Here is a 27,645-nt window from a genome sequence, read left to right as displayed (position 1 = left end):
TCTATACACTTCTGCATGGCCATAATAATGCACTTTGTAATGTACATTGTGCATTAATTATGAGCCATACAGAAGTTATAAAAAGTTTTATACTTACCTGCTCCGTTGCTGGCGTCCTCGTCTCCATGGTGCCGACTAATTTTCGCCCTCCGATGGCCAAATTAGCCGCGCTTGCGCAGTCCGGGTCTTCTCCTCTTCTCTATGGAGCTCCGTGTAGCTCCGTGTAGCTCCGCCCCGTCACGTGCCGATTCCAGCCAATCAGGAGGCTGGAATCGGCAATGGACCGCACAGAAGCCCTGCGGTCCATGAAGACAGAGGATCCCGGCGGCCATCTTCAGCAGGTGAGTATGAAGACGCCGGACCGCCGGGATTCAGGTAAGCGCTGTGCGGGTGGTTTTTTTAACCCCTGCATCGGGGTTGTCTCGCGCCGAACGGGGGGGGGGGGGGGGTTTAAAAAAAAACAAAACCCGTTTCGGCGCGGGACAACCCCTTTAAGCAGCGCTGGCATGCATTATGGATGCTTGGGGGAAAAAAAAAATACTCACCTAGCTGGTGCCATCTGAGTCCCCACCGGTGTTCTCCATAGTTCCGGGCCGGCTGCCAGGCACTTGTCAAGCTTACAGAGGATCTTGTGCTAGTGGCGGGGTTTGAAGATCCTTCCTCCAGCAAGAAATTGCTCTGATTGGCTGCCAGCGCTGGATGCACCAATCAATTCAATGGCTGTGATTTGTGCATCCAGTGCTGCTGTGATTGGCTGAGCCAGCTGTCACTCAGCGAATCAGAGCAATCTCTGGCTGGGAGGCAGGGATTTCAATCCCTATCACTAGCAATAGATGCTTTGCCGGCTTGACAAGTGCTTGCAGCCGGCCCAGATCTATGGAGAACTCCAGCGGGCACCCTGATGGCACCTGCTAGGTAAGCATGGATTTTTTTCCCCGCTCAGGTAGTGTAGCTAAGGCGTTTAGCGCTGCTGAAAACGCTGCCCATTCATTTCAATGGGTAATCCAGAGCCGAAAACTGCCATGGATAGAACATGCATCGCTGTCAAAGTGTAGCGTTGAAGACTCTTGTGTGAGCAGCCCCATTGAAACCAATGGGAGCGTTGTACAGAGTTTAGTGCTGTGCTGAAAAAGCAGGGCTAAACACTGTACAAAAACATCTGAGGAAGGCCTTAGTGACGGAGCCTTTTTTTTTAAATTCTGTTTTCGTTATGTTTCTGTTTTGCCCCCCCCCCCCCCCCCCTTTTAAAAAATCGTAACTCCTTTATTCATCGACGTCGCTGCATGAGGACTTGTTTTTTGCGGGATGAGTTGTATTTTTCAATGGTACCATATAATGTACCATATAATGTACTGAAAAACGTTTCAAAAATTCTAAGTGGAGTAAAATAAAAAATTGAAATTCGGCCATTTTTCAGCACGTCTTGTTTCTACGGCAAACAAACTGCAGCAAAAATGAGCTGATAACTTTGTTCTATGGGTCAGTACGATTATTACGATACCAAACCTAAATAGTTTTTTGTTTTTTTTGTTTGCTGTACTATTTTTTTTGAAAGATATTTAATTTTTTATTTTCTGCCGCCATCTTCTGTGTGCAATAGCTTTATTTATTTATTTGGGCAATCCAGGACCTACAAAACTTCAGGCGTGCTCTAAAAACGTACCTCTTCAGGGAGGCATACTACATCCCCCTAAACCAAACCCCTCTGTACTCCGCCTGATAACATGCTCCCTGACCTACTGACTGCAATCCCTGCTAGCCATCATCAACTGTCCCTGCAGTCATACCGATCCTGCCATTGCATGGCTTAGGCCCCCTGTCCACGGGCGTTGCGGTATCCTGCGGTGGATCGCCGCCGCCCGGAAGCAGGAGCCGGCAGATGGATTTCCACTGTCAGCCTTATCTGACAGGCTGACCACGGAGAATCGTGGCAAATCGCAGCATGCCGCGATTTTCCTGGCTGCAAGGCGAGAATCACAATGATTCTCCGCTCGTGGACAGGGGGGAAACGCTCTCCATAGCAACACTATGGAGAGCCTTCACTGCGTTCCCTGCGGCCGGATTATCGTCGCGGGGAACGCAATTTAAACTCGCCCGTGGACAGGCAGCCTAAATGTCTGACCCTTGTCTGTCTATAGCATCCCTCTAACTCCACCTCGCCATACCGTGCACATCTCCAGCCCCTTTACCTTCTGTATCCCCCCATTACTGATAGCATATAAGCTCGTTGGAGCTGGACCCGCACCCCTACTGTTTCTATCAACTGATTACTATGTAACCGTGGTTCTGTAATGTTTGTACTTTTGTCTGTCTGTATCCCCCGTCTATGTAAGCGCTGCGGAATATGTTGGCGCTATACAAATACAGATTATTTTATTTTTTCATTGACATAGTTGAGCGAGGGCTTATTTTTTGCGGGACGTCCTGTAGTTTGCGTTGGTACCATTTTGGAATACATACGATTTTTAAAATCGCTTTTTATTGCATTTTTTCTTGGAAACAAGGTGACCAAAAAAAGCGTAGTTTTTAAAAAAAATTCTGAAGAGGTTCATCTTGTGGGGTAAATTATGTATTAGTTTTATAGATCAGACTTTTATGGACGCAGCGATACCAAATATATATTTTTCATTTTATTGTTTTAGATTCTTTTATTATAAATATGGCAAGTTGTTTGTTTTTCCTTTTTTAAACTTTTTTTTTTTTTATTTGTATTTTTTTTTCTTGGTGTAAATATCCCCTCCATGTTCCCTTGTGTCTTCGCCATCTGCGTCCTCGTCTCACCTGATCACTTCTACCTCCACAATGGTGTCCATATTCTGCTGTAAAGTGTAGGAGGTTGGGGGGTGCTGCCCGTACATCCTCGGTACTCGCTGTCCACCGGTGGATGGGTGACTTCTGGACAGCTGCCGCGGGCGGTTGCTGCCGCCAGGCATTGGTCTATAACCGTTTGGGCACTTGCTGGCAAACTGCCCCAGCTTATTTATTAAAGCACCTGACAACCATGATGATGATAAATGAAGGATAATTACTGTATACTCTATTACTACATCACCCTGTAATTACACGCTGTAGGAAAGTGGCTCCACTCGTGTCTTTGGAACGGGCTGTGTTTTTATTGGCACCTTATCACTTCACTTTCGCTGACACATTACAATAACTCGTCTGCTGTCATCCTGGTTATAGGACAGGGAAATCATAAACCCGCTGCCATCTGGAATACTAGTAATACCCCGAGGACAGATGCCAGGATGCTTACAGGATGCGCCCATTTTTAGACTACAATTGCTTTCTGTCACCACATTGTGAGACTCCTAACTTGTTTTTACTACTTTGTCACTTGGGCTGTGGGAGAGCGCGTTTTTTGTCAGGCAATCTGTAGTTTTTATTGGTACCATTTTGTGGTCGCGACATATTTTTGTTCACCTTTTTCCCCCCACAATAACAAAAACCCTGCGACTCTGTTGTTCTCCACTTACCGTAATTTTTTTTAGAGTATTTGTGTGGATAAATAGTGCAATATTTTATGGACTTTTACTAACTTGGCAACACCAAATATGTGAGATTTTTTATTGTTTAGTATCTTGTGGGGAAAGGTTGTTTAGAACAAATATATATTATAATATATATTTATATATATATAAAATATATGTCGGAAGTCGTCATAGGGGACAGGAGCGGAAGTGTCATGGCTGGCTTTGCTCCCATTTAAATCAATCTGACATCAGGGTTGGACGCAGAAATTTAATAGCCACTTTAGTTGCTATTAATTTCAATGGGAATGAAGCCAATTCTGGCACTTCCCCCTATGACTACGTCCGGCTCCACTGCACTGACAGTGAGGCCTCATGTCCACGGGGAAAAGATTATTTAAAATCCGCAGCGTTTTTCCCGCATGCGAATCCGCGCCCCATAGGGATGCATTGGACACCCGCAGGTAGTTAAATACCTGCGGATGTTATTTTTCCCTTCAGGCGCGGATCCGCGTGCGAGAAAAAACCGCGACATGCTCCATTTTAGTGCGGGTCTTCCGCGGGGGCGGCTCCCGCAGGCTTCTATTGAAGCCTATGGAAGCCGTCCGGATCTGCGGAACACTTGTACCAGAATTAAAACTCACCTGTCCGGACGCTGCAGATCTTCCCTCCGTCGCGGCCGTATCTTCTTTCTTCGGCCCGGCGGATGTGCCCGGCGCATGTGCATGGCACGCAGCTGACGTGCCGAGCACATCCGCCGGGCCGAAGGAAGGAAGATCCGCAGCGTCCGGAGAGGTGAGTTTATTCTTATTTTTTGCCTTATGTCTGCGGGGCAGGAGGAATCCGCTGCAGGATTCTCCATGAAGAATCCGTGGCAGTCCTGATTTTCCACGTGGACATGAGGCCTTAGCCAGGAAATCGGCTCATCACTGGGGATCTCGAGCAACAGGTCCCCGACGATTAACTATTGCCCAAAAAACCCCTTTAAGTTAAATTTAATAAATTTTTTTTTTTTTTTTAGTCCCCACAGGGAACTTGCACTTGCTATAACTTCAGTATCGCAGTATATAGCCGCTTAAAGGGGTTTTCCAATTTTACAGATATTGAAGGCCATTGGAGGCGAAGGAATATATAAGAAAAGAAACAACAATACCTCTAGTCGGCACGTTGCTCCTGTCTGTTTACATCAGGCTGCAGGAGTCACATGGGTTGTTTAACCATGTGACTTTTACAGCCAATAGGATTCCGTTAGGGACGTCATAAGTGACATCCTATAAACCTGCTTTGTAGCTCCTACATTAGAAGGAAAGGTGACAGGTAGAGATGATCGAACGTGCTCGTTTAGAGCAATTACTCGATCGAGCATCGCTTTTTTCGAGTAACTGCCTAATCGGGCGAAAAGATTTGGGGGGTGGCGGGGGGGGGGGTTGCGGTGGGGGGGAAGAGAGAGGGAGCTCCTCCCTGTTCCCCCCTTCTTCCCCCGCTCCACTCCGGGCCCCCTGAATCTTTTTGCCCGAGTAGGCAGTTACTCAAAAAAAAGCGATGCTCGATCAAGTAATTATCCTAAACGAGCACGTTCACTCATCTCTGGTGACAGGTTTATGAGATGTCACCAAGCCTACTAGCTAAGTAACGTCGCCTTTCAGATGCCATGCCACCGGAACAGTGTTCTGGGGCCCCTATGAGTATATTTTACTTTCATATAGTTTTGGTCTACCATACAAACCCATCGGCGTCCCTTAGCTATGTCCTGGGGGTGCAGATGGCACACTGGAGCAACCCCACCCCTCCCCCACTGGCTGTTTTGATTGCAGCAATAAATAGTTAAGTGCTGTGATTGGAGCCAACTCTGAGCACAGCAGTTGCTGTCAGCTGTCAAAGAACAGCTGATGGCCACCGGGTAAGGAGCCAACTCTGCTCTCGGGCCGCTCCGTGCATCTTACAGTACCGCATGGTGTATATTTATGTGATCTGTTCAAGATGGAGTTAAACCTGGGATTTGTCGATATCGCTGTTGCTTCACATATTGGCTTCCTTAGTATCAAAATATTCTTAGATTGTTGGTGTTTTGTAAAGAGCTAACATGGCTTTGCGTTGGGTAGAATCAAGAATGGCCTGTCTGAACTGCTGAGGATTCTCACTGTTCGGATCACAGGCTGGTGTCAGAGCTAATAGACTACAACCCCACGCCATGCTGACTATTCAAGTTTTGTCTCTGGAGACCACTGGCAAGCAGCTGATTTTACCATGGGTGTACTGCCATCAGCTGCTCATTTACTCTGCAGTGGCCACTACAGGAGAACTGTAGTAGTACATAAGGAAAACATGAACAACATTAAAGGGGTTGTCCCGCGCCGAAACGGGTTTTTTTTTTTTTCAACCCCCCCCCCGTTCGGCGCGAGACAACCCCGATGCAGGGAGGTAAAGAAAGCTCACCGGAGCGCTTACCTGAATCCCCGCGCTCCGGTGACTTCTCTACTCACCGCTGAAGATGGCCTCTTCCTCCGTGGACCGCAGCTCTTCTGTGCGGTCCACTGCCGATTCCAGCCTCCTGATTGGCTGGAATCGGCACGTGACGGGGCGGAGCTACACGGAGCTACACGGAGCCCCATAGAAGACTGCAGAAGACCCGGACTGCGCAAGCGCGGCTAATTTGGCCATCGGAGGGCGAAAATTAGTCGGCACCATGGAGACGAGGACGCCAGCAACGGAACAGGTAAGTATAAAACTTTTTATAACTTCTGCATGGCTCATAATTAATGCACAATGTACATTACAAAGTGCATTATTATGGCCATGCAGAAGTGTACAGACCCACTTGCTGCCGCGGGACAACCCCTTTAAATTCAAGTGTCACCAGTAGAGACGTATGGTCAAAGGGGTTGTGCCATATCCACATGATGGAGGAAAACTTCTAGATTTAGTGTGGGTCCGCCCTTGGGGATTCTCACTAATTCTAACAAAGGGGCTCTGGCGTATCCTGAAGTGAGCGTGGAGGTGGCACAACCCTTTTAACCTCTTGAAGACCGGCCATACTCCTTTTTACGGTGCTGCATCACAAGTCTGGCACAGGTCTGCTGGCACTTGCTATAACAGCACGGACCAGAGAAACCTCCGATCTCTGTGATCAATGTGACTCTGCATGCATTGAAAGTCTGCCGCTATCCGGATATACTGGGCGTTTGTAGTTGGAGGGTTAGAAGTGCTTTGCACAGAGGATTAGCATGTGGAAGTGATTCTGGGACTGTCAGGCACTTTAGGCCAATTTTTCCCAAAATCCAGTCCTCATGGACCACCAACAGGTCATGCTATCAGAATATTTTATGGTAAGAACCCCTGTGGCAATGTCTGAGGCACCGACAATAATTACATCACCTGTGCAACACTGAGGAAATCCTGAAAACATGACCTGTTGGGGTCCACGAGGACTGGAGTTTGGGAAACGCTGCTTTAGGCTACCTTTACACCTCTGTTCGGAGGTTCCGTCCAGAGACTGAGATGTTGTTTCCTAGAAGACCAACTTCTGATTTCCAGGGGAGGTGATATTGAATGTGGTAAAATGCTCTTTATCACAGTGTAAATAATTTTGTTTCCTTAGTGAAAACATGGACAGCTCTCATAATGGGGAACTTCCAGCACCAGGGACAGAAGATGCTCCTGAAGGTTCATCGGCCAATGCACAGAACGAAGGCAGCAGTCAGACAGTCACACAAACTGAAGAGACGGAGCCCAAGCCCATGGAAATTGTGAAATCACAGAATCTAGGTAAGTAGCATTACCCGTTTTACTGCAACAATGTGCCCACAGTGTGTTCCAACCTCACACTATAGCGTCATAGCATTTGTTTAAAGCAAAAGCCATGGTGGCTCCAATGTCAGTTGGATCTAAATGGTTACCGGCAGAACCTATTGACTTGAATGGGTTCCATCTGGGTCATCTTTTTTACCAGCAAGAATAGCGCTGCATGCTATGCTTATCTTGCTTTTACAAGTAATGAAACTTCCAATGGCGGCGCTGAACATTAGTGTGAGCAACACATAGTGATTTAGTTTCACAAAATGTGTTCCTTATTATGTGTAGCATTAAAGGGGTTTTCCAGGAAAAATACAATTATCACTTACCCTCGGGATAGGTCATCAGCAGATGATTGGCTGGGATCCACCGCTCAGGACCCTGGCCCGATCAGCTGATTGGGCGCCCACGGTCAGCGCCGCACTATACAGGGGTCGGAGTAGAGGCTGCCATTCCGACCCCTCTGTATTGACTGATGTTTGTGACTACAGTTGTATTTAGAATCAGTGGGAATCCGGAGAAAAATGGAGCATGCTGGGCTGCGATTTTTATTTATTTATTTCTTCTTACGCGACCAGAAATTGCTATTGATTTCCATTCGTGTGCAGAAAAAATCACTTTTCCATAGGATGCTATGGGCGGTATGTGCTGTGGAACCCGGGGCGGACGCCTGCCCCGGGTTCCGCAATGCAAATCCGTCCGTATGCAGGCGGCCTTAGAAATTTCACATCATGCTCCAAATATGCCGGCAAACAGATTTATGCTAAATATTTATTTTGAGAAGTTGGCATTTTGTCTTATCAACAGTTTGCCTGTTTTTAGACTTTTTGATTCCATTGAAGTGTTCATGGTTCATGGAATTGGGTAACGTTTGTGATTGTTTTGTATGATTTTTAGTAAGGCATGGGCTTGATTTTTGTGTACCAATATTTTTAAAGTGTAACATTTAAAAGCATTTCCCTAGAATAGTTGTTAGACCTCTGCCGATTAATTTAACCCTTTCCAGTCCAATGTCGGGCCTGCCCCGACATCATCATTTTCCTCCACAGCTCCGATGTCGGGGCAGGCCCGACACTGCAGTGCAGGAGTGGATCTGCACCCGATCGTCAGGCACATCGGGTGCAGATGCACTCCTTTACTGGTCGTCATCGAGGACCCCCGAGGAGAAGGCAGAAAGGGTTTTTAACCCTTTCTGCCCACTCCTTTACACATTACATAGCGCTCAATTAGCGCTATGCAATGCATAGATTCCGGCCGGCGATTATGTGACCGCCGGTGTTACCTGACCCCCGGCGGTCACATGAACGCCGAGCCGGGAGCCTGCACCGTGCAAGGACCTGCTTACCTGACCGGCGTCTTGCGCATTCTCCTTCTGTCTCCCGACCCGGCGATCATGTGACCGCCAGGTGTCACCTGACCCCAGCGGTCACATGATCGCCGAGCCGGGAGGCAGAAGGAGAATGCACAAGACGCCGGTCAGGTAAGCAGGTCCCTCCCTGCACCCTCCTGAACTCTGTCAGATCAGGAGGGTGCAGGGAAAATGTATTTTTTCTCACCCATTCTCCCAGCTCCAATTTATTTGCAGCTGGGGAGAATGGGTGAGAAAAAATAAATGGATTGGAAAGGGTTAAATGTAGAGGAACTGGTGGTTGATGCCCCCATTGCATTATTTTGATAATACAGCTCCTATCCATATGTTGTCTCATGATTAGGAGTGGGGTGTAAAGAAGAAAAAAAACTTAAAAGGGGTTTGTCGGCCTCGTTTTATGAATGATCCATCCTCAGGATAGATTTTCAATAAAGTTATTATAGAGTGCTGGGTGTTAAACTCTAAGGCCTCATGTCCACGGGGAAAATCAGGCCCGCTCCGGATTTTCCATGGAGAATCCATAGCGGGTCCCTCCTGCCCCGCGGACACGAGCGCTGAAAATAAGAATTAACTTACCTCTCGCCCGCTCCGGATCTTCCCTTCGCCGCGGCTCCATCTTCTCTCCGTCGTGGCCGGATCTTCTTTCTTCGGCCCGGCGACGGCCCGAAGATGGAGCCGCGGCGAAGGGAAGAACCGGAGCGGGTGAGTAAATTCCGAATTTTGTCTTCAATAGAAGCCTGCGGGAGCCGCCCCCGCGGGAGACCTGCTCGAAAATGGAGCATGGTCCAGATTTTTTCATGCTCCATTTTTAAAAAAATCACTTTTATTGACCATCCGCAGGTATTTATCTACCCGCGGGTGGTCAATGCATCCCTATGGGGTGCGGATCCGCGTGCAGGAGAAGAGTTAAAATCCGCTGCGGATTTTAATTCTTCTTTTGCCCGTGGACATGAGGCCTAAATAGATGAGTTTTTCTGCAGCCACTGTGCACCAAAAACAGCACCGCTCCATACACTGTGCAGCGGCCTGCGATGCTACTGCAGGCTAAATCACATTAAAGGGAGTGGCGCAAAACCTGCATTACCATTCCGGGCTGCTGCCCTAGTAGTGGTGTGCAGTGGTTCCAGAAAACAGCTGACCGTTTATTAAATACTTATCCTGAAAATAGATATATATAAAAACAAAACAAAACTGAAAAACCACTTTAATATTACAAGTCAGGGAGAACTAAATGTGTTGTCGTTTTTAAATCCATGAAGTGTCTCCAGCTTCAGGCAGAATGGAATATGAAAGTACTTCATGTATAGCACACAATGCCCAACAGTCATCAAATTCGGCTTGCATGTTTCAGCTAAAAGCCTAAAAGGGATTGTCAAGAGTTTAAAAAAAAAAAAAAAATAATAATAATTTAAATATAGCTTCCTCGTGGCCAAACATAACAAGCAATCGTATACTCTCCTCTCCTGGTTTCCTGCATTTGACTGCCACCACGACGAGTCTCTGCTGTTATGTAATGTTCACAGGTTGCAGCAGCCTGTTATAGAGCTCAGCGATTGGCTGAAGCAGACTGTGATGCCTTGTAAACGGGCTGCTGCAGCCTGTAATGCATATGTAATGTGGGAGACCCGGAGCCGCCAGCGGGCAATTTGTGGGAGGCCATAAGACGAAGCTATATTTAAAATAAATTTTTAACTCTAAAAAACCCCTTTAATAGTAGCTAAGTGGTTATGATATAAGGCCGGGCTCTCACTGTTGTAATTGTAAAACGCTGCAGGGGTCCTGCAGCGCTTTACACCATTTTTTGCAGCTATGGATCCGGCTGTGACCCTGCGTACTGCTGCGTATGCCTGCGATATTGTACTGTGCATGACAGTGTACTCGTGCACTCTGTCATGCGCAGTACACCTTGGTTTTTTTTCTGTTCAGATTTCCTGCGCCTTCACTTTTGGACAATGGGCTCTTTCTTGTCTATTTTATTTTTGCACTCTAGTATTAAGCAATTCTGACATGCAAATGTGATTGCAACTGCATAAGGCAATGTAATTGATTGCCTGCGAGTTAGCGCTTATCACATGGGTGTACAGAGCCTGCGAAATACTTGGTAAACATACCCCCATGTTAGCCCAGCTCAAAGCTTTTAGCCGAAATGCATAAGCAAACCTTGCTCACTCTGTTGGTCTTTGTGTGCTATACATAAACTAGTGAATTTTATGTTCTATTCTGCCTGAAAATGGAGCAGCCTGTGTTTGTGAATTTGCTAGTCCCACCCTATGGCATTTCTCCATTCATTGGCAATTGCAATGGACTATAGTGCGTTTTATTTTTATAGTTTCCCAGTAGTAGTAGTTATTTATATTCAAATATTTCTTTTACAGAAGTTGAAAAAGAAAGTGAATCTAAAGACTTGAAAACTACAGACCTGAGCTCAGACGATGAAGTAAAAAAGGATTCATCGAAAAAGAAGTCAAAAAAGCACAAAAAGCACAAAAGCAAAAAGAAAAAAAAGAAAAAGAAAAAAGAGAAGAACGAGAAAAGATCAAAATCCACTTCAAGTGTTGAGGACCAAGAGAATGCCAGTTCAGATTCCAAGTCTGCTTGGAAACCAGTCACTTCATCTCCAAGAGAGCAAGACAAATTAAATACTTTGTCATCCCAAAATGAACAGAATGTAGATGCCCTGCCTTCACTGGGTGTTCAGGATCATAATGTAGATTCTGCGAAAGTACATCCTGCTAGGCCTGCGTTAGATACTGATTCTGGATTCTTTGGTCCAAAGTGTCCAAATGAAATGGATTTTTCGGTTTCTTCAAATCTAGCTGTTTGTGAAGTAGAAATGCAAGAGCCTTCAAAAGAATCGGCCATTGATTGTCAGCAAAATAATGAAAACGTGAAATGTACTGATCAAACTATTGAAAAACAGCATACAAACTGTGAAACTGCTGAAACCTTTCAAAAAGAAACATCTTTAGCTCAGCCAGGATTAGTGCTTTTGGAAGGAATAAGTGTTGAATTAGGAGGAAGTAGATTAACTTCTGAAGGAAATAAAGATCTTAAACAATCTGACAATATATCATCAATAGTGCAGCCACTGTCAAAATCAACTAGTGCAAATCAAGCAAAATCACGATCGAGGTCGCATTCCTTAGCAAGAGAAATCAGATCAAGGTCCAAGTCCTTGACTAAGGTGCCAAAGAAACAAGCTAACTCAAAATCTCTTACTAGGCAAAGATCACGTTCTAGCTCTGCAGTGCGAAGGCAAAGGTCCCGTTCCAGCTCAGTTGGTCGGAGGCGAAGATCAAAATCTCCTGTGAGGCGAAGAAGATCACAATCTAGCACTTCTGTACGGTATTCTAAATCCCCAATACGAAGTTGGTGGTCAAAGTCAATAAAAAACAGGCAAAGGTCTGTGTCTATTGAAAGAAGGCGAAGGTCGAGAACAAGATCTCTTGCAAAGAGACATAGGTCAAGATCCAGATCATCTGAAAAGGGACGTCATTCAAGGACAAGATCCAGTGCTAAAAGAATGAGGTCAAGGTCACGATCTGCAAATAGGAGAAGAAAATCAAGATCAGCTAGCCGTAAACGTAGGTTACGTACAAGATCAGCAAGTAGAAGAAAATCAAAATCTGCCGTAAGGACTCCCTCGAAGTCTAGCTCACCTTCAAGGAGGCAGAAGTCAAAGTCTGCCTCTCCTTTAAGAAGGCAAAAGTCAAAAACACCCTCTCCTGTCAAAAGGCGTAAATCTAGGTCTCGTTCAGCAGTGCAAAAACGTAGGTCCAGATCGGGTGCAACTTCCAGAAGACACAGATCCAGGTCTGGTTCATGTTCCAAAAGACGCCAATCAAGATCAAGATATAGGTCTGGGTCAACTCAGAGAAGACGCAGGTCAAGATCCAGCTTGGCCTCCAGAAGACGCAAGTCTAGGTCTGGTTCAGTCTTTAGAAGGCGTAGGTCAAAATCTGCCATGGCTTCTAGAAGGCGGAGATCAGCGTCTCCTTCAGTCTCCAGAAGGCAAAAGTCAAGGTCCCCCTCGGTTTCCAGGAGGCGCAAGACGCGGTCTCCCTCGGTTTCCAGGAGGCGCAAGACGCGGTCGCCCTCGGTTTCCAGGAGGCGCAAGACGCGGTCGCCCTCGGTTTCCAGGAGGCGCAAGACGCGGTCGCCCTCGGTTTCCAGGAGGCGCAAGACGCGGTCGCCCTCGGTTTCCAGGAGGCGCAAGACGCGGTCTCCCTCAGTTTCCAGGAGGCGCAAGACGCGGTCTCCCTCAGTTTCCAGGAGGCGCAGGACACGGTCTCCTTCGGTCTCGAGGAGGCGAAGGACGCGGTCTCCCTCAGTTTCCAGGAGGCGCAAGTCAAGGTCTCCCTCGGTTTCCAGGAGGCGCAAGTCAAGGTCTCCCTCGGTTTCCAGGAGGCGCAAGTCAAGGTCTCCCTCGGTTTCCAGGAGGCGCAAGTCAAGGTCTCCCTCGGTTTCCAGGCGGCGCAGGTCGAGGTCTCCCTCGGTATCCAGGCGGCGCAGGTCGAGGTCTCCCTCGGTATCCAGGCGGCGCAGGTCGAGGTCTCCCTCGGTATCCAGGAGGCGCAGGTCGAGATCTCCCTCGGTTTCCAGGAGGCGCAGGACACGGTCTCCCTCGGTTTCCAGGAGGCGCAGGACACGGTCTCCTTCAGTCTCGAGAAGGCGCAGGACGCGGTCTCCCTCAGTCTCGAGAAGGCGCAGTTCAAGGTCTCCCTCTGTTTCCAGAAGGCATAGGTCAAGGTCTGTCACGGCTTCCAGAAGGCGCAAGTCAAGAAGTGCTTCAGACACCAGGAGGCCTAGATCGAGGTCTGGTTCAGGTGTAGAGAGGCGAAAGTCAAGATCTTATTCGGCAACCAAAAGAAAGTCTACTTCAGTTGCAAGGGAAGAACAATCCACATTGATGTCTAGTGCCAGTAAAGTTCAGTCGGGAGAGGACAAGTTGTCAAGCTGTTTGGAAAGGAGATCAAGGTCAAAAGAAAAAAATGAAAAATCAATGCCAAGATCTGGGTCTGTCATTTTGAAATCAAAATCTGTGGAAAATGTATCTACGCTGCAGTCCAAAACCTCTACTGATCAAAAGATGCCTGAAGCAATGTCATTAGATGAAAAACAGCTTTCCAGTTCTGCACCAACTGTAAAATCGTTTGGTCCAGATGTATCTACAGTAGAAAAGCAAGATGAAGCTAAATTGCCTGATATGATTTCAACTTCAGTGACTGAATCAGAAAGTGGTCCATATGCCAAGAACGCTGTTAATATAGAGTCTTCAGTGTGTTCAGCAGCACATAACATTTTAGATAGTTCATTAACCACATCTGTGTTGGACGATCACATGAAATCAACATATTCTAAATGTCCAGCTGAAGAGATTTGTTCTAATATTCCATTCGATGAAACTATCTCTACAGAATGTGACATGGATATTGATCAGAGCCCTTCACCCACACAGATTGATTGCATAGAGCAGCCCATAGAAGATATAAATTTGGTTGAGACCTCTAAAGAAGCGTATGACATTGAAGGAGCAAGTGGTCATACTGAACAACATACAACGATAGGAGAGCTAAGGGTTGATGAAGAGACTGTGCAGAAATCATTGGGTTCTTCAGATTTTGAGTCAACAGGCTATAGTAAATCTGAGTTTAGTGAGGAGAGGTCTATGGTTGTTCCCTTGGAAGATAAAGATCCAATTAGTTCCTACTGTCACAATAAGCTTAATGTCGAAGTTAAACCAGAACTGGCTTATAAAAATTTAGGTTCTTTATGCCAACCAAGTGAAAAGGCAAGAGAGAATTCTGCTGATCATATAGCCACCTCTTCAAACGTAAAATTGTCAAGCACCGAACCTTTGCCAAACTGTATAGAGGGAATGCAAGATTCTGAGTCCATCGAATATATGACAAATGCTGACACTGATCTACCAGAGATAAACAATATGGCACAGAAAGGCTCTGTGCCCAGTGCACTCTCTGACCATACTAGCACCACAGTGAAGCAAGGCATTCCGGCGCTGCTTGCAGAAAATGTGATCGACTGTTATCATAACTCTTCAACAATCGACCATGTTACTTCTGAAAGAGAGTCATGTGTTTCTCCAGTAATTAAGATAGGATTGGATTTGTTAAAGAATAAGCAAGAAAATAATATGGATAGTTTAATAATAAATGAAAGCCAAACTTTTCCAGTACTTGGTAGTCCAAGCAGTATTCTCCCTGCTAGTCGTAAGCGCAACGAGGAAGCTGTTCATGCAAGTGTGTTAAATGATGATTTTTGCCATCAAAGAGACACTCCTAACTCTCAGCCACCAATTTCAGATGAAGATAATTTAAATAAAGGAAATGAATCAAAAGAAGAAATTGTGGCAGCCAGTCGGCGTGAAGCTGTGGTGCAAAGAGTAGAGTTAAAAGTTGTTAACAATACCCTTACTGTTGAACAACGTTTGCCCAGCGCTCCAAAACAGAGTTCCAGTCCTAATATATGTATATCCAGTGAAACAGAAAATGGAAGTGCATCCAGTTATGTTGATCAGAATTACTTATTAGACAATTCTACAAATAAGGCGCTTGAGTCAAAGGATTATAATTTCAAGGAAACTGGTAATTCTGAAGTATCACAGCCTATTGAAAGCAAGACTATAGAAGTGAAGCCAGTAAAAAATAATCCGCTTTCTTCCAGCTTGCATATCAGTGAAGATCTTAGTAGTACTTGTCAAATTGAGGAATCAAATAACTTGCCAGTATCATCACCTCATGATGCAACACTTCTTAACACCTCTCTGTTGCTTAATGTAAATAAGCTGAATGTTCATAGTTCACCGCAAGGAGGTAACCATGAATCCACCAGTATGGAAACAAAGTCTGCCTCTGAAAGTGCTTTCCAGAATATTCCAGTGCCCCCAAATGCAGATCATCACGAGATCTCAACATCCAAACACCCAGCTACTTTAGATGGAGCAAGTATTACAAATTTGACTACTCTATCATCTCCTAGCAAAATCAGTACATCCACTGAAATAATTCACTCATCCTCTGAAAAGAATCTTGAATACATGTCTGTTACTTCAGTTAATAACGAAATGTCTGCCTTGACTGATTCAACAGAAGATGCAATGGAAATCCAAACGCCTTGTGAAGCACTTTCAAGCACGAATAACACAGAATCTGACTCTGCGGATTGTAAAATAATTTCCAAACCAACTGTTTTTAACAATATGAATGACAGCTGTGCTAAACGTGATGTTATGTACGTTGATGCTACCCATTTGGAGAGTTCTGCTAACAGTATCCCAAATAGTGATCATAAAGTCATCTGTCAGATTGAAGAAAAAAATAATTCACGAGAACAGAATTCCTTAACTGTTCTGTGTAGTGAAAAACAGAGTTCTGGTGCTCCTAAAAGTTATGGGAATCTTGAGAGCTTGCACATGAAAATTCAAGAAAATGAGTCATTGAGGAATATTGTTGGACACACCGTTTCAAATACAGAGATTGCTGAACATTCTCAGTCTGTTTCATTGTCAAAGGATTCTGAGCAGGAATGCCTCAGCAGCCAAGAAAAGAGCATTAAACCTTGTACTTCAGGAAGTAGTCCAAGCTTGTACATACAACAGAAAGTCATACCAAAAAATGAAGAAATGCTGAATCTTGAGGAAGAAAGTTTAATCCAGTCATTAACAGAAATTAACCAATCTAAATTAGAAACGGTACAGCAAAGCGCAAAAGGTGAACTTACTTTAAGTGGTTTAGAAGAAAATAAGTCCCTGGAAGATCCAAAGTTGTCACCTAAGCCCTTTCTCCATGAGACAGGAAGGCTTTCTGTGCCAGTTCAATTCAAATTTAGCAAAACGTTTAAGACTCTTGGTGTGTCTCAGCTATGTAGTACGTCTGAAGACTCATCTGATGTAGAATCTTCTAAAGCTAACACATCTTCCTCAGGTGTTACACGTAACAGTACAGCATCTACATCGCATTCGTCAAAATCTAGTTCGAAGGCTTCTCAAGAACCAACAACTACTCAACAAACTGCACTGCCCTCAAAATCCTTCTCTCCTACAGCGTCTTCACAGGATTTATCAACTGAACTCTCTCAATCAGATCATCAGTCTGGGAATCTTCCTGATAGAGACTTATTGCAGTCTGATAACCAGGCTGCAGATGACTCTCAGAGTAGTTCTAGTAACAAACATACCTTTCCCCATATTTCTAACGCGGTATCTAAATTAGGAGTTAAACAGCGACAGTACCGATCAAGATCTGTAGCTCAGGATAGTCGAACACCTTCTGTAGACAGAGGGCATGCCTCCCGTTCACGTTCAAAGTCCCGAAGACGACGTTCCCATTCTAAATCTTCATCACGAAAAAAGAGATCCCAGTCAACAGCCAGAAAGAAAAGCTCACACTCTAAGTCGGTCAGAAAGAAACGTTCCCGCTCCAGATCAAGAGGACGAAAGAGGCGCTCACAATCCAAGTCAAAGGGAAAGAAAAAACGATCCACTTCAAAATTGTCAGGAAAAAGAAAACGCTCCAAATCAAAATCATCAGAGAAAATTGGGGGTTCTAAATCTTTAGGAAAGCACAGGAACTCACGTTCTACATCAAAAACTAGAAAATGCCGACTGCAGTCTAAATCTCCAGAACGGAAAGAAAGGTCACGTAGTAAATCGGAAGCAAGAAAGAGCTTGCACTCCAAAACGGCAAGTACTAGAAAGAAATCACGGTCTAAATCTCCAAATCGGAGGAGAAAATCGCGCTCTAAATCATTGTCCTCAAGAAGTCGCTCACGATCAGTATCTGCGTCTTGGAAACGCTTTTCCCACTCCAAGTCTTTATTGCATAGGAAACGTTCTCGTTCCAGTTCAAGATCTGCATCTCCAAGAAGACGTTCCCGCTCAAGAAATAAGAGGCATTCCTTCTCAAGATCTCCAGTTGCCCGAAGTAATTCAAGATCACGTTCACGGTGGCATCGGTCTAGGTCTCGTGGAAGATGGCGTCGTTCTCGTTCTCTTTCAACTTCCAGACGTCGTTCTAGATCAACATCTAGGCTTTCTTCTTCTCTGTCAACTAAGAAAAGAAAATCGTTGTCACCTGTTCGTAGGAGGAGATCCCGATCACAAATCAAGCAAAAAGACAAGTCTCCAGTCAGTAAACGCAAGTCAGCCTCACCACCACCACTAGTGAAAAAAAGCGTCCAGTCAAAACCTGCAGGCTTTAAGCACAGTATTGGATTAAAGTCTCTTATTCAGAAACAGTTATCCCAAGCCAAGTCACAAGGATCAACTGGAAAGTTGTCTAAAGATCAAATAGCTTTACCTAATGTAACAAATAGAACACAGTTATCAATTTTTTCTATTAGAACACAGGCTTCCATGTCAAACTTGAATAATATTGGACAGATCCCAGTACCTAATTTGGCTGAGGTACCTCTACCCAGTATGTCTGCAGGAAGTCAAGTCCCTATGCCCAGTGCACCTCCAACAGATCCACTCTCCGTGTCTAGCCTAGCTGCTGAAACACAGTTGTCTGTTCCTGATTTAACCACAGCAAACCAATGGCATGTACCCGATATGTCTAGTGGAGCGGCATGGTCTATGCCTGATATTGCTGCAGGAACCCAGTGGTCTATGGCAGACCTAGGAGCTGGTACCCAGTGGCCTATTTCTGATCTAACAGCTGGTTCGCACTGGCCCATGCATGATTTGACTGGAGCACAGTGGTCTATGCCTGATCTTGCTGCTGGAACACAATGGGCTGTACCTGATGTAGCCACCGGAACACAATGGGCAGTTCCAGACTTGGCTGCTGGAACACAGTGGACTGTGCCTGACCTCACTGCAGGATCTCAGTGGGCCATGACTAATTTGGCTGCTGGAGCGCAATGGGCTGTGCCAGACTTGGCAGCAACAGCACAATGGACTGTGCCTGATCTTACTGCAGGAGCACAAATGCAAAGGGCTGACTTGGCACCAGAAGCTCAAGTCCCAGGCTCAGATCTTGCACTTGAAGCACAGGTTCCCGGTTCTGATCTAGCCGCTGAAGCTCAAGTTCCTGGATCTGATTTGGCTACTGAAGCACAAGTGCCTGGTTCTGACATGGTTGCTGAAGCTCAATTACCTCCTGAACATGATTTAACTCCTGAAGAACATAACGTGATGCCTGATGTAGCTGCTGAAGCATTGGTTCCAGTGGCCAGTTCGACATTTGTGCCAGATGTCGCCGCAGGAATTCCATTACCTGATGTCGCTGCAGCAGCACAGATTCCAGTACCAGATGTTGCTACAATACATATGCCTGATGTGGCGACAGAAGCCCAAAAACAAATGTCTGGATTTGTTGCTACACAAACCTATATGTCTTTGTCACCTGAAGAGTCTGTTGAGGATTCCAATTTTGGAGAGCCTATTGTATCTTCTGAACATCAAACAGAATCTGATGCTTTTGTAGAGCAGTTATCTTTTCAGCCTAATGTTAATACTGCTCAGAATGTAGGAATGGAAGAAACTTTATCCTCTGTGCAACAATTGCCAGTAGATTTTGAGAATTCTCAATTTGCTGATTCTAATCATAAAATGTCATTGGATAAATCTCATCTACAGTTAAATCAAGAACCAGTAACAGACATACTAATTTACGCCCCACAAGTAGAACCTGGCATGGACTCGGAATGTCCTCTAAGTAGCGAAACATGTAGGTCATCTGATGTCCCTATTACTTATTGTGAGAGCTCTGATTACTCTAACATAGCTATAGCCATTTCCAGTCCTGTTCATTCCATACCCGAGGAGTCAAATGCTATGCAAGAGCACAGTTTGGTTGATAATCCTTTGCAGTGTGAACCCCATGTTCATTATAGTAACACTTTTGTTGAATCTCAATCTAGCCCTATCCAAACGGAATGTGTTGAACTCCGTAATGAGCATGACCAGCCTCTACTAGCTGTAACAAACTCTCCAACTATCAGTAATGTAGAAGTTGAGCTATGTAATAAAGCTGAACACAACCTGGTGGAGGAACCGTATTCCATATCTGTCTGCTCCAAATGGGTTGCACCTTACGCCAGTCCTGACAACGTATTACTGAATGAACCCCCTGTTAATTCTAACACCACAGCGGAAATTAGTTCTCACAGTATCTCTGAGATTGATGAAATTGAAGCTTGTACTCCCAACAATTCTCATGAAGTGGAGCAGAGTCCTAGTTTAGGCCACCCCTACCGGACTGAACCCTATTCTACTCCAAAACAACCCCAGCTTGTTGAGCCGTACAGTAGCCCTGACCACCCTCAGTTGGTGGAACCCTATACGAGTCCAGTACATCCCCAATTAGTGGAATCCTACAGCAGCCCACAGCATCCCCCATTGGTGGAACTCTATTCAAGTCCAGATCGCCCTCAGCTTGTGGAACCTTATGCTAGTCCAGAGTTTCCGCAGCTGGTTGAACCATATGCCAGCCCAGATCGCCAACAGCTGGTTGAACCCTACACTGACGCAGAGCACGCACAGATTTGTCAACCTTGCAGGAGTCCTGTTTTGACTGAAAACCTCTGCAGTCCTGATGAAAAACCTGAAGTGCATTCTATCTCTGGCCATACTTTGATAGAAGCAACTGTAACATGCACTCAAATAGATACAGACTCATCCTGTTCTGATGGTTCAGAAATAAACAATATTTTTCCAAAAGTTCATGAAAACTTGATGACATCAGAGGTACCTAAAAACGAAGATGAAATAGTTGACTCTGATTATTCTCAGCTCAGAAGATTAAATGATGCTAGTGTATCTCTGCAAGAGGTTCCTTGCCCTAGTCTTCTAACGGCTTATTCTTTAGAAAGCAATTTTAGTCCCAAGGAGAGTACATCAGAAGAATCTTCCCCAACAGAAAAGCAGTCAATGCAAACTTCTATGGAATCTCATTTGGAACACTCTACGAGCCCCACTCGGCTCTCAACCAAACACCTTTCCAGTCCTTACACACTTCACCAAGATGAAACTTTTCCCATCACTGACGACAAGCCTTTTAGTTCCTGTAGTTCTTCTGATGAGCCAAAGCTTGATATACCTTGTGCTACCACCAATGAGGAACTTCTAGATAAACAGTTTGTCACAGATGAGCATTCCCAGTCAAAAGAACTCTGTTCTGATGAAGTAAATGTCCAACCACATAACGATTTCATTAGTTCTGAGCAAGTACAAGAGAAACTGTATAATGCACCATTTCAAACTCAGGAAAACCTACCAAGTCCATCTATACCAGATGCAAATGAACAATGCCTTAATGCTGCTGATGTACCACTGATTGAATATGAGTACCCTCCTGCTGAAGACCCACCTAACCACCCTGAGAAGAATTTGTGCATTCCTGTCATATCAAATACCATCATAAATTTGCATGGTGTAGATTCATCTTGTACCATTATATCTTTACCAGACCTACCTGAACAAGAAACTATTACTGAGACTTCTTACTCAGAAGAAAGTGAAGCTGCCTCTGACAGATTGCTTGAAACTCAAGTTAAGGTCTTGGAAAAACCTTCTGCCAGCTCGGATCCAGTCGTACTTCAGGATTCTCAAGATGCATGTTGCTCTTCCCCTTCAAAAGAACTTTCTAACTCTGACTGTCCTAGTAGTTTTCTTCCTGAGCATTCATCTGATGTTGATCATAGTCTACACTCAGAATCTTCTACCAAAATGAACCAAAGACTTGTCGAAACTATTAAAACGGATGACTCTAACATAGTTTTCCGATCGGAAGAATTAGCTCTTGACAGGTATGTTGAAAACACACTGCCCACTGAAAATGCTTCAGTTCCAGAAGACTTGCAGTGTTCAGCTTCTAATGAAGCCACAGACTTGTCTGTTGAATGTATAAAGCATGATCATGGGGATGCTAGTGAGTGCATTAAAACTGATAACCATTTTACAACTACTCCACCAGACCTATTGCCTTATGATTCTGATCAGCCAACAGATATGTGTTCAGAAAATTCCTCTGAGCCAGTTCCATTTAACTCGCAACCACCACCTGAACTTCTGCCTTATGATTCTGAGCAACCTGCAAATTCCTTTTTAAGCATTTCAGATTCTCCCGAACAAGGTTCTTCTGTTTTTCATGCGCCACCTGAGCTATTGCCCTATGATTCTGATCAACCCATTGTCTTACATAGCCAACAAACAGAACCTAGTGGAGAAGAACTACCTGTCTCTGACTCAACTACTATCCATCATGAACCATACAAAACTTTAGATTTGCTTTCAAAGGATTCTGTGGAAAACTGTGCTGACAGTGCCAGCCTAAATATACAAGAAATACCAGAAAAATGTGAGCCTTCCAATAAAACAGATGATTCACAAATTAATTTAGTAAAAGATGGGTCTTCTGAATGTTCTATAGTAGAGTTTCCTTCAAGAGAGCACACGTTTACTTCAGAAATCGTACAAGAACATTCAGTTCCATCTACAGTTTGTTCCCAAGAGTATCCAAGTTCTTCCTGGTCTTTAACTGAACACCTACCTGAGAGAGAAGAACATGAGCAACCTGTTGAACAGCCAGTTTTAGGTTTAGAGATTCCAGAACCTCTGATTTCCAGGTGTGAAAAACAAACAGAAGAAACCTCTCTATTAACAAATGTTTCCGAGCCTGCTGAGCTACAATGCTCTTCATCTTATGAGTTGAATACTTCTGAATCTGAAACCTCAAAACGTTTGCCTGCGCAAGATGAAATTTCTGTAGAGACTGCTAAAAAAAGTTCACCGCCCAAGTCCTTCACAAACACTGAATGTACGCAGTCCGCACCTACATCTAGGAAGACAGGTCCCATCTCAGAATTGAAAAGCAGACATGAACATTCACGCTCAAGATCTAGAGACAGAAAAAATTCTAGATCTAAATCGGCCTCAAAAAATAAACGCTCTCGCTCTAAATCGGTGACAAGGGCAAAGAAGTCACGTTCTAAGTCTTTGGTGAAATCAAAGAGGATCAAGTCTCGCTCAGCTTCTACTGAAAGCAATAGACGTTCTCCTGTAGGAAAAAGGAAGGAATCCACATATGTGGTGCACAAAAGATCCTCAAGGTCAGCATCTGTGGGGCGTAGAAAGCGGTCTCGCTCTTCATCATTGTCTCCTAGAAAACGCTCTCGCTCATCATCTGTTGACCGCAGGTGTCGCAGGAGGCGCTCACATTCTCGGTCTCGCCAAAGGCACTCTCGCTCACCCTCTGAATTCCAAAGGAGGTCTCGTTCACCTTCAGTTACCAGTAGGAGACGCTCCCGTTCCCCGTCTGTAACTCGCAAGAGGCGTTCGCCTTCAACGTCTGTAACTCGCAAGAAAACTTCTCCTTCTCCTGCAACTCGCAGGAAGCGCTCACTTTCTGCTACTCGCAGGAGACGTACTCCTTCACCTAATGCTATTCGCAGGAGGCGCACCCCTTCCCCATCTACCTCTCGCAGGAGGCGTTCCCCCTCTGCCTCTCGCCGGAGACGTTCTCGTTCCCCTTCTGCTTCTCGCCGGAGACGCTCTCGTTCCCCTTCTGCTTCTCGTAGAAGACGATCTCGTTCCCCCTCTGCCACCCGCAGGAGACGGTCGCCTTCACCCTCTGCTGCTCGCAGGAGACGCTCACCATCTGCATCTGCCGCTCGCAGGAGACGCTCACCTTCACCCGCTGCCGCTCGCAGGAGACGCTCACCTTCACCCGCTGCCTCTCGCAGGAGACGCTCGCCATCATCCTCTGAGTTTCGAAGAAAAAGATCTCCGTCATTGTCTGTATCTCGCAAACGACACTCCCCTTCTCCATCTGTACCAAGAAAAAGACGTTCCCGCTCTACATCGGTCTCTCGTAGGAGACGGTCCCGGTCAGCTTCTCAGAGGAAACGCTCCCGTTCTCCTTCTGCTCCTAGAAAAAGGAGATCCAAATCTAAATCTCCTTCAAAATCGCCAGTAGGCAAGCCGTCAAAATCTGATAGATCTCGGAGTGTCTCACAGAGTAAAGTGTTGCGTAAAAGAAAATCACGATCATCCTCAAATGACAAGAAAGGTGCCGAAAAAAGAAGAAAGAGGTCTAGTTCTAAAGATTCCTCTAAAGATTATTACAGCATCAAACAAAGAAGGAAAAGTCGAACGCCACCAAGACGGAAAAAGTCAAGATCTCCTACCAGAAGAGCAAGTGTATGCAAATCTCCAGTTAGGAGGCGACGATCCAGATCACCTGTCAGAAGGAAGAGTTTCAGTAGGTCTCCTCTACGACGTAAGCGATCAAGATCTAGGGACAAATCTATGGACTCTGCCAGGTCTCCAAAACGTCTCACTGATCTTGGTAAATACTTTCTTTTGATATGCAGATCCGACAACAAATAGTAACTTTTAAATAAAAGTGCTGTATTTTTTTCCCTTATGAATAACCCAGATTGCATGTACTAGTCACATGGCTTGACTACTGCCAGACTGTCAGTGCGATTTTTAATATACACCTTTTTTAAAGAATTCTCTTAGGTCGCCATGTATTTATTTTTTAAGATCTCATATTTTTTTTATTGATGGTTTTTTAATAGCACAACAAAAGGCAAACAACCCCAACCCCTTTCCCCCAACAGGGGGTGCTCCCAGGGAGCTTATAGATATGATTTACTGACATTGCACCATGTTAGTGTCAAGTCTTCAGAATCCATATAGGTAGAAAGTCTAGCCAGAGCCCTTAACTTGTGCAGATCCAGTCAATCTGCAAAGAAAAATGTTGTTCCTGGCCAAGGCAGCCGTGGCTAACCCTAGGGACCACATTTCCTCAAATTTACAATTGGTTCCTCTTTTACAGTGTATTGGCTTTTCCATCACTATAAGCCAATATATTTTGTAAATAAAGACCCTGGCCATAGGAGGGAGTCCCTGTAGCCATGTTTGGGCAGTAAGTTTTCTAGTCATGTAAGTTGCCATGTTTTGACCCCCACCCCTCCCCCCCAAACCTTATCTTTCTATTCATGGGCCTGTGTGAGCGATTACTTTTTGTGGGTTCAGCTTGTAGTTCTTTTTTTTTCTTTTGTTTGTGATGTTTAGGGGTACATACAATTTTTTTTGACCACTCATTTTTTTTTCTTGGAGATAGGGTGACCAAGAATTCATTCAGGCACTGCATGTTTTTTCCCCCTTCTGGCAGGAGGTCATGCAGGATTATTAATGTGAAGGGGTGTGGTTACACTTTAAAGGGGGTTGTCCAAGGTAAAATACATTTTTTCAAACAGGTCCCCCATGGCAGAATATAAAGAAGCGGATGCCTCTGCCTGCATGTCCCCCGCTGCCGCTTCAGAACTCGTGCTGTACTGTATTGTTTACAGGCTGCATTCAGTTTGTGATGTCCAGTAAACCTGCTGCTGCAGCCAATGACAGAGCTTGGCGATCATTGCTGAGCCCAGTCATTGGCTGCAGCAGCATCTCCTTTAAACTTTTGGACACCCCCCCCCCCCCCTTTTTTTATTTTTTTTTCTTGCTTTTCTAAAATCTATAGAATAGGTGACAATATAGGCATTTTTACATTGTGTTTTATCAGCTTATTCTAAATGTTTTTCCTATTCAGCTATGCAGTTAGTCATTGCTAGAAAAGTCTGTCTTCTGCTAACTGCACTATTGTCTGTGCTGTGCCTGCATTATCAGCTGTAGTGCAGGCACAACATTTATAAAGCCGCCTTTATTAACAAACAGTAATATGAATATAGCATTGGCTTTCATAGGACATACGTATATTATAGAATTTTTCGGTCTCCTGCAGCTTTTATAATATTTTCCTGCATCGTCATCCGTTCCCGGGTGCTACGTAAGGAAAAGCTGTTTTGTGCTGATAGCTTTTTCTCTTCACAGTGCGCCCAGTCCCCAATGGACCACATGCACTGTCAGTGTCTTAATGGGTGTATGTCACAACCCAAGGCACTGTGACACTGACAGCGCATGGGGTCCGGCAGGGAGCAGACTGACTGAAGAGGAGAAGCTGTCGGCATGTAATGGCTTCTCTTTACACAGCGCCGGGGACAGATATGAGGAGGCATGGAAATATATAAACTGCAAGGAGCAGAAGACAGAAAAGTTGTATAGAAGCAGTACGTATGATAAACAATGAAATACAAAGCGGGTTTTATTAACAAACTGTAATCTAGATGACTGGTGTGCCTGCACTAGAGAGAATAGTGCAGACGCAGCGCAGATGGGACTTCTGGATTCATCTTCAGCTAACTAGATATCTATGCAGTTAGCTGAAGATAAATTTTTCCACCAATGACTTCTCCTAACTTTATAGCTGAACAGGGGTTTTATATGAAAAATGTACAAAATAGGCTGATTAAATTTATTATAAAATGCTTTTAATTGCCTATTCTGTGCATTTTCGAAAACTAATATTAAAGTGTCGTTCCTGTGAACATACTGCCTGACAGTGTTGGCTTTTCCTTTTTGTGTGTTCTGGAGGCAGTATTTCCCCACAAGCAGTATGTCTTATACAAGTTTAGCACTTTGTTCCAAATTGCCTCTAAGCTAAAGGCCAAGAAGGGGCGAGCAGTACTTAAAGGGATCCTATCAAGAAGTCACACATTTCTAAGCTGTTAGAAGCAGGACTCTTAAGGTTCCTTTGCACGGGGCGACTGTTGAGCTCATAGGCACCTGACTATCATTCCGGTGTCTACACAGGAGCAATAACTATGCGAGTGAATGGAGGCAGAGAGGTCCGGAATGGTTTTGGCCTGCCCGCCTCCATTCACAGTGAACAGAAGTCACTCAAATATTGAGTGTCTCCTGTTTACACTGGTCGGTAGTCTCTTGACTTTCTTGAGTTTTGCTAAAAACCAGCAACTGCAACAAGTGAGCGATTTCTTGAATTTTAGTTCCTTGTCCATGGAATATATACAGGATGATTATCACCCGAAATTGCTGTTTCCAGCGATAATTCGGGCATTAATCCTTTTAGATAGGATATTAGTCATTGTAACCGTGTATGTATTACATGGTCAGTGGAGTTGCAATATCTTAGACTTCGCAGCAGGGCTGGTGCATGCACAGATGAGTCTGACCTGCCTGCCTAGGACAGGTTGCACTCTTCTTAGTGCCGCTCGAACGTCCAGGACATAAGCATCTTCACTGGCTTGTGGATGACTGAAGGGATGTTATCCATATGGCTCAGCGAGGCTGGGTTACACCGAAGACTCCGGCTGGTTGGAGTGGTCTGGGTACGTCCGCCAGATTGTTCGAATCTAGTTTGCATACGGCATGGGACTTTGACTTCTCTACAAGCGTGAAAGCATCGTGGGCTGTAAGAGACGCACGGTTGCTAAGCTTTTTCATATTTGATATCCTGCTACAGTTCAGAAAGGTGAAACCTGGTGAGAAGTTCCATTTAAAATCTTCCATCAGTGGGTAGAATAAATATTGTAAAACGCTTAGCAGTTTGTTTCCTTAATGTTCCTTCATTACCGAGTTTAGTTTTCTTTGTGTCTGCGTTGCACATGTAATAAGAGTTGATACATGGGGTCTGCCTCCTGGGAAGTACATCCAAGTTCTAAGGTCTAAATGTTATTTATTTCTGTTAACTACATACCCCAGACAGCTGAAAGTATTGTCACTTTTCAGCATAATCTTCCTCTTGACATATACATTTTTCATATCATCAACGCCATGATTGTTTGGCCCCTGCAAAAGCTCCTTTAGGGATCTGTTTTGCCCACTAGAAAATCACTGATGCAAGAGCGACACGACTGGGAAGCGTGGGATTATGGATTGTGTCCTACATCATTGGGAAAAGGCCAAAATTGCTATGTGCAGGGTCAGGTGAGAAGGTGAGGATGAGAAACCAACTTCAGGGTTATTGTCGTGAAGAAACCCCTGGATAAGGGCCCCCTGTGAGTAGAAGCGTTGTGCTGATGGGCCAGACATGCCCACTGCCCATACAGCTTTATTAGCATGGACCGCAGATGCTCTTTACCAGGTTTGCTGGGTTTGCACATTGTAGTAAACTTTGCTGTTCTCTGATTGCAGGTACTTCAGCA

The 27,645-nt window shown here is 44.9% G+C and overlaps 1 protein-coding gene across 7 annotated transcripts in view; it reads left to right on the top strand.

Annotated features, from left to right (window-relative positions):
- Positions 1-27,645, top strand: part of SON (SON DNA and RNA binding protein) — a 98,967-nt gene that overhangs the window by 24,226 nt on the left and 47,096 nt on the right. For all 7 annotated transcript variants that reach the window (XR_010792501.1, XR_010792502.1, XM_066599021.1 and 4 more), the window contains 2 exons: positions 7,069-7,235; positions 11,007-23,942. Coding sequence is in view for 5 of the 7 variants with exons in the window: in XM_066599021.1 (XP_066455118.1) it covers positions 7,069-7,235; positions 11,007-23,942 (13,103 nt within the window). In the remaining 2 variants the exon portion in view is untranslated. The remainder of the gene's footprint in view (positions 1-7,068; positions 7,236-11,006; positions 23,943-27,645) is intronic.

The sequence above is a fragment of the Eleutherodactylus coqui genome, chromosome 4, assembly GCF_035609145.1.
Source record: "Eleutherodactylus coqui strain aEleCoq1 chromosome 4, aEleCoq1.hap1, whole genome shotgun sequence".
Lineage (NCBI taxonomy): Eukaryota > Metazoa > Chordata > Amphibia > Anura > Eleutherodactylidae > Eleutherodactylus > Eleutherodactylus coqui.
This window is presented reverse-complemented; position numbering and strand designations above follow the sequence as displayed.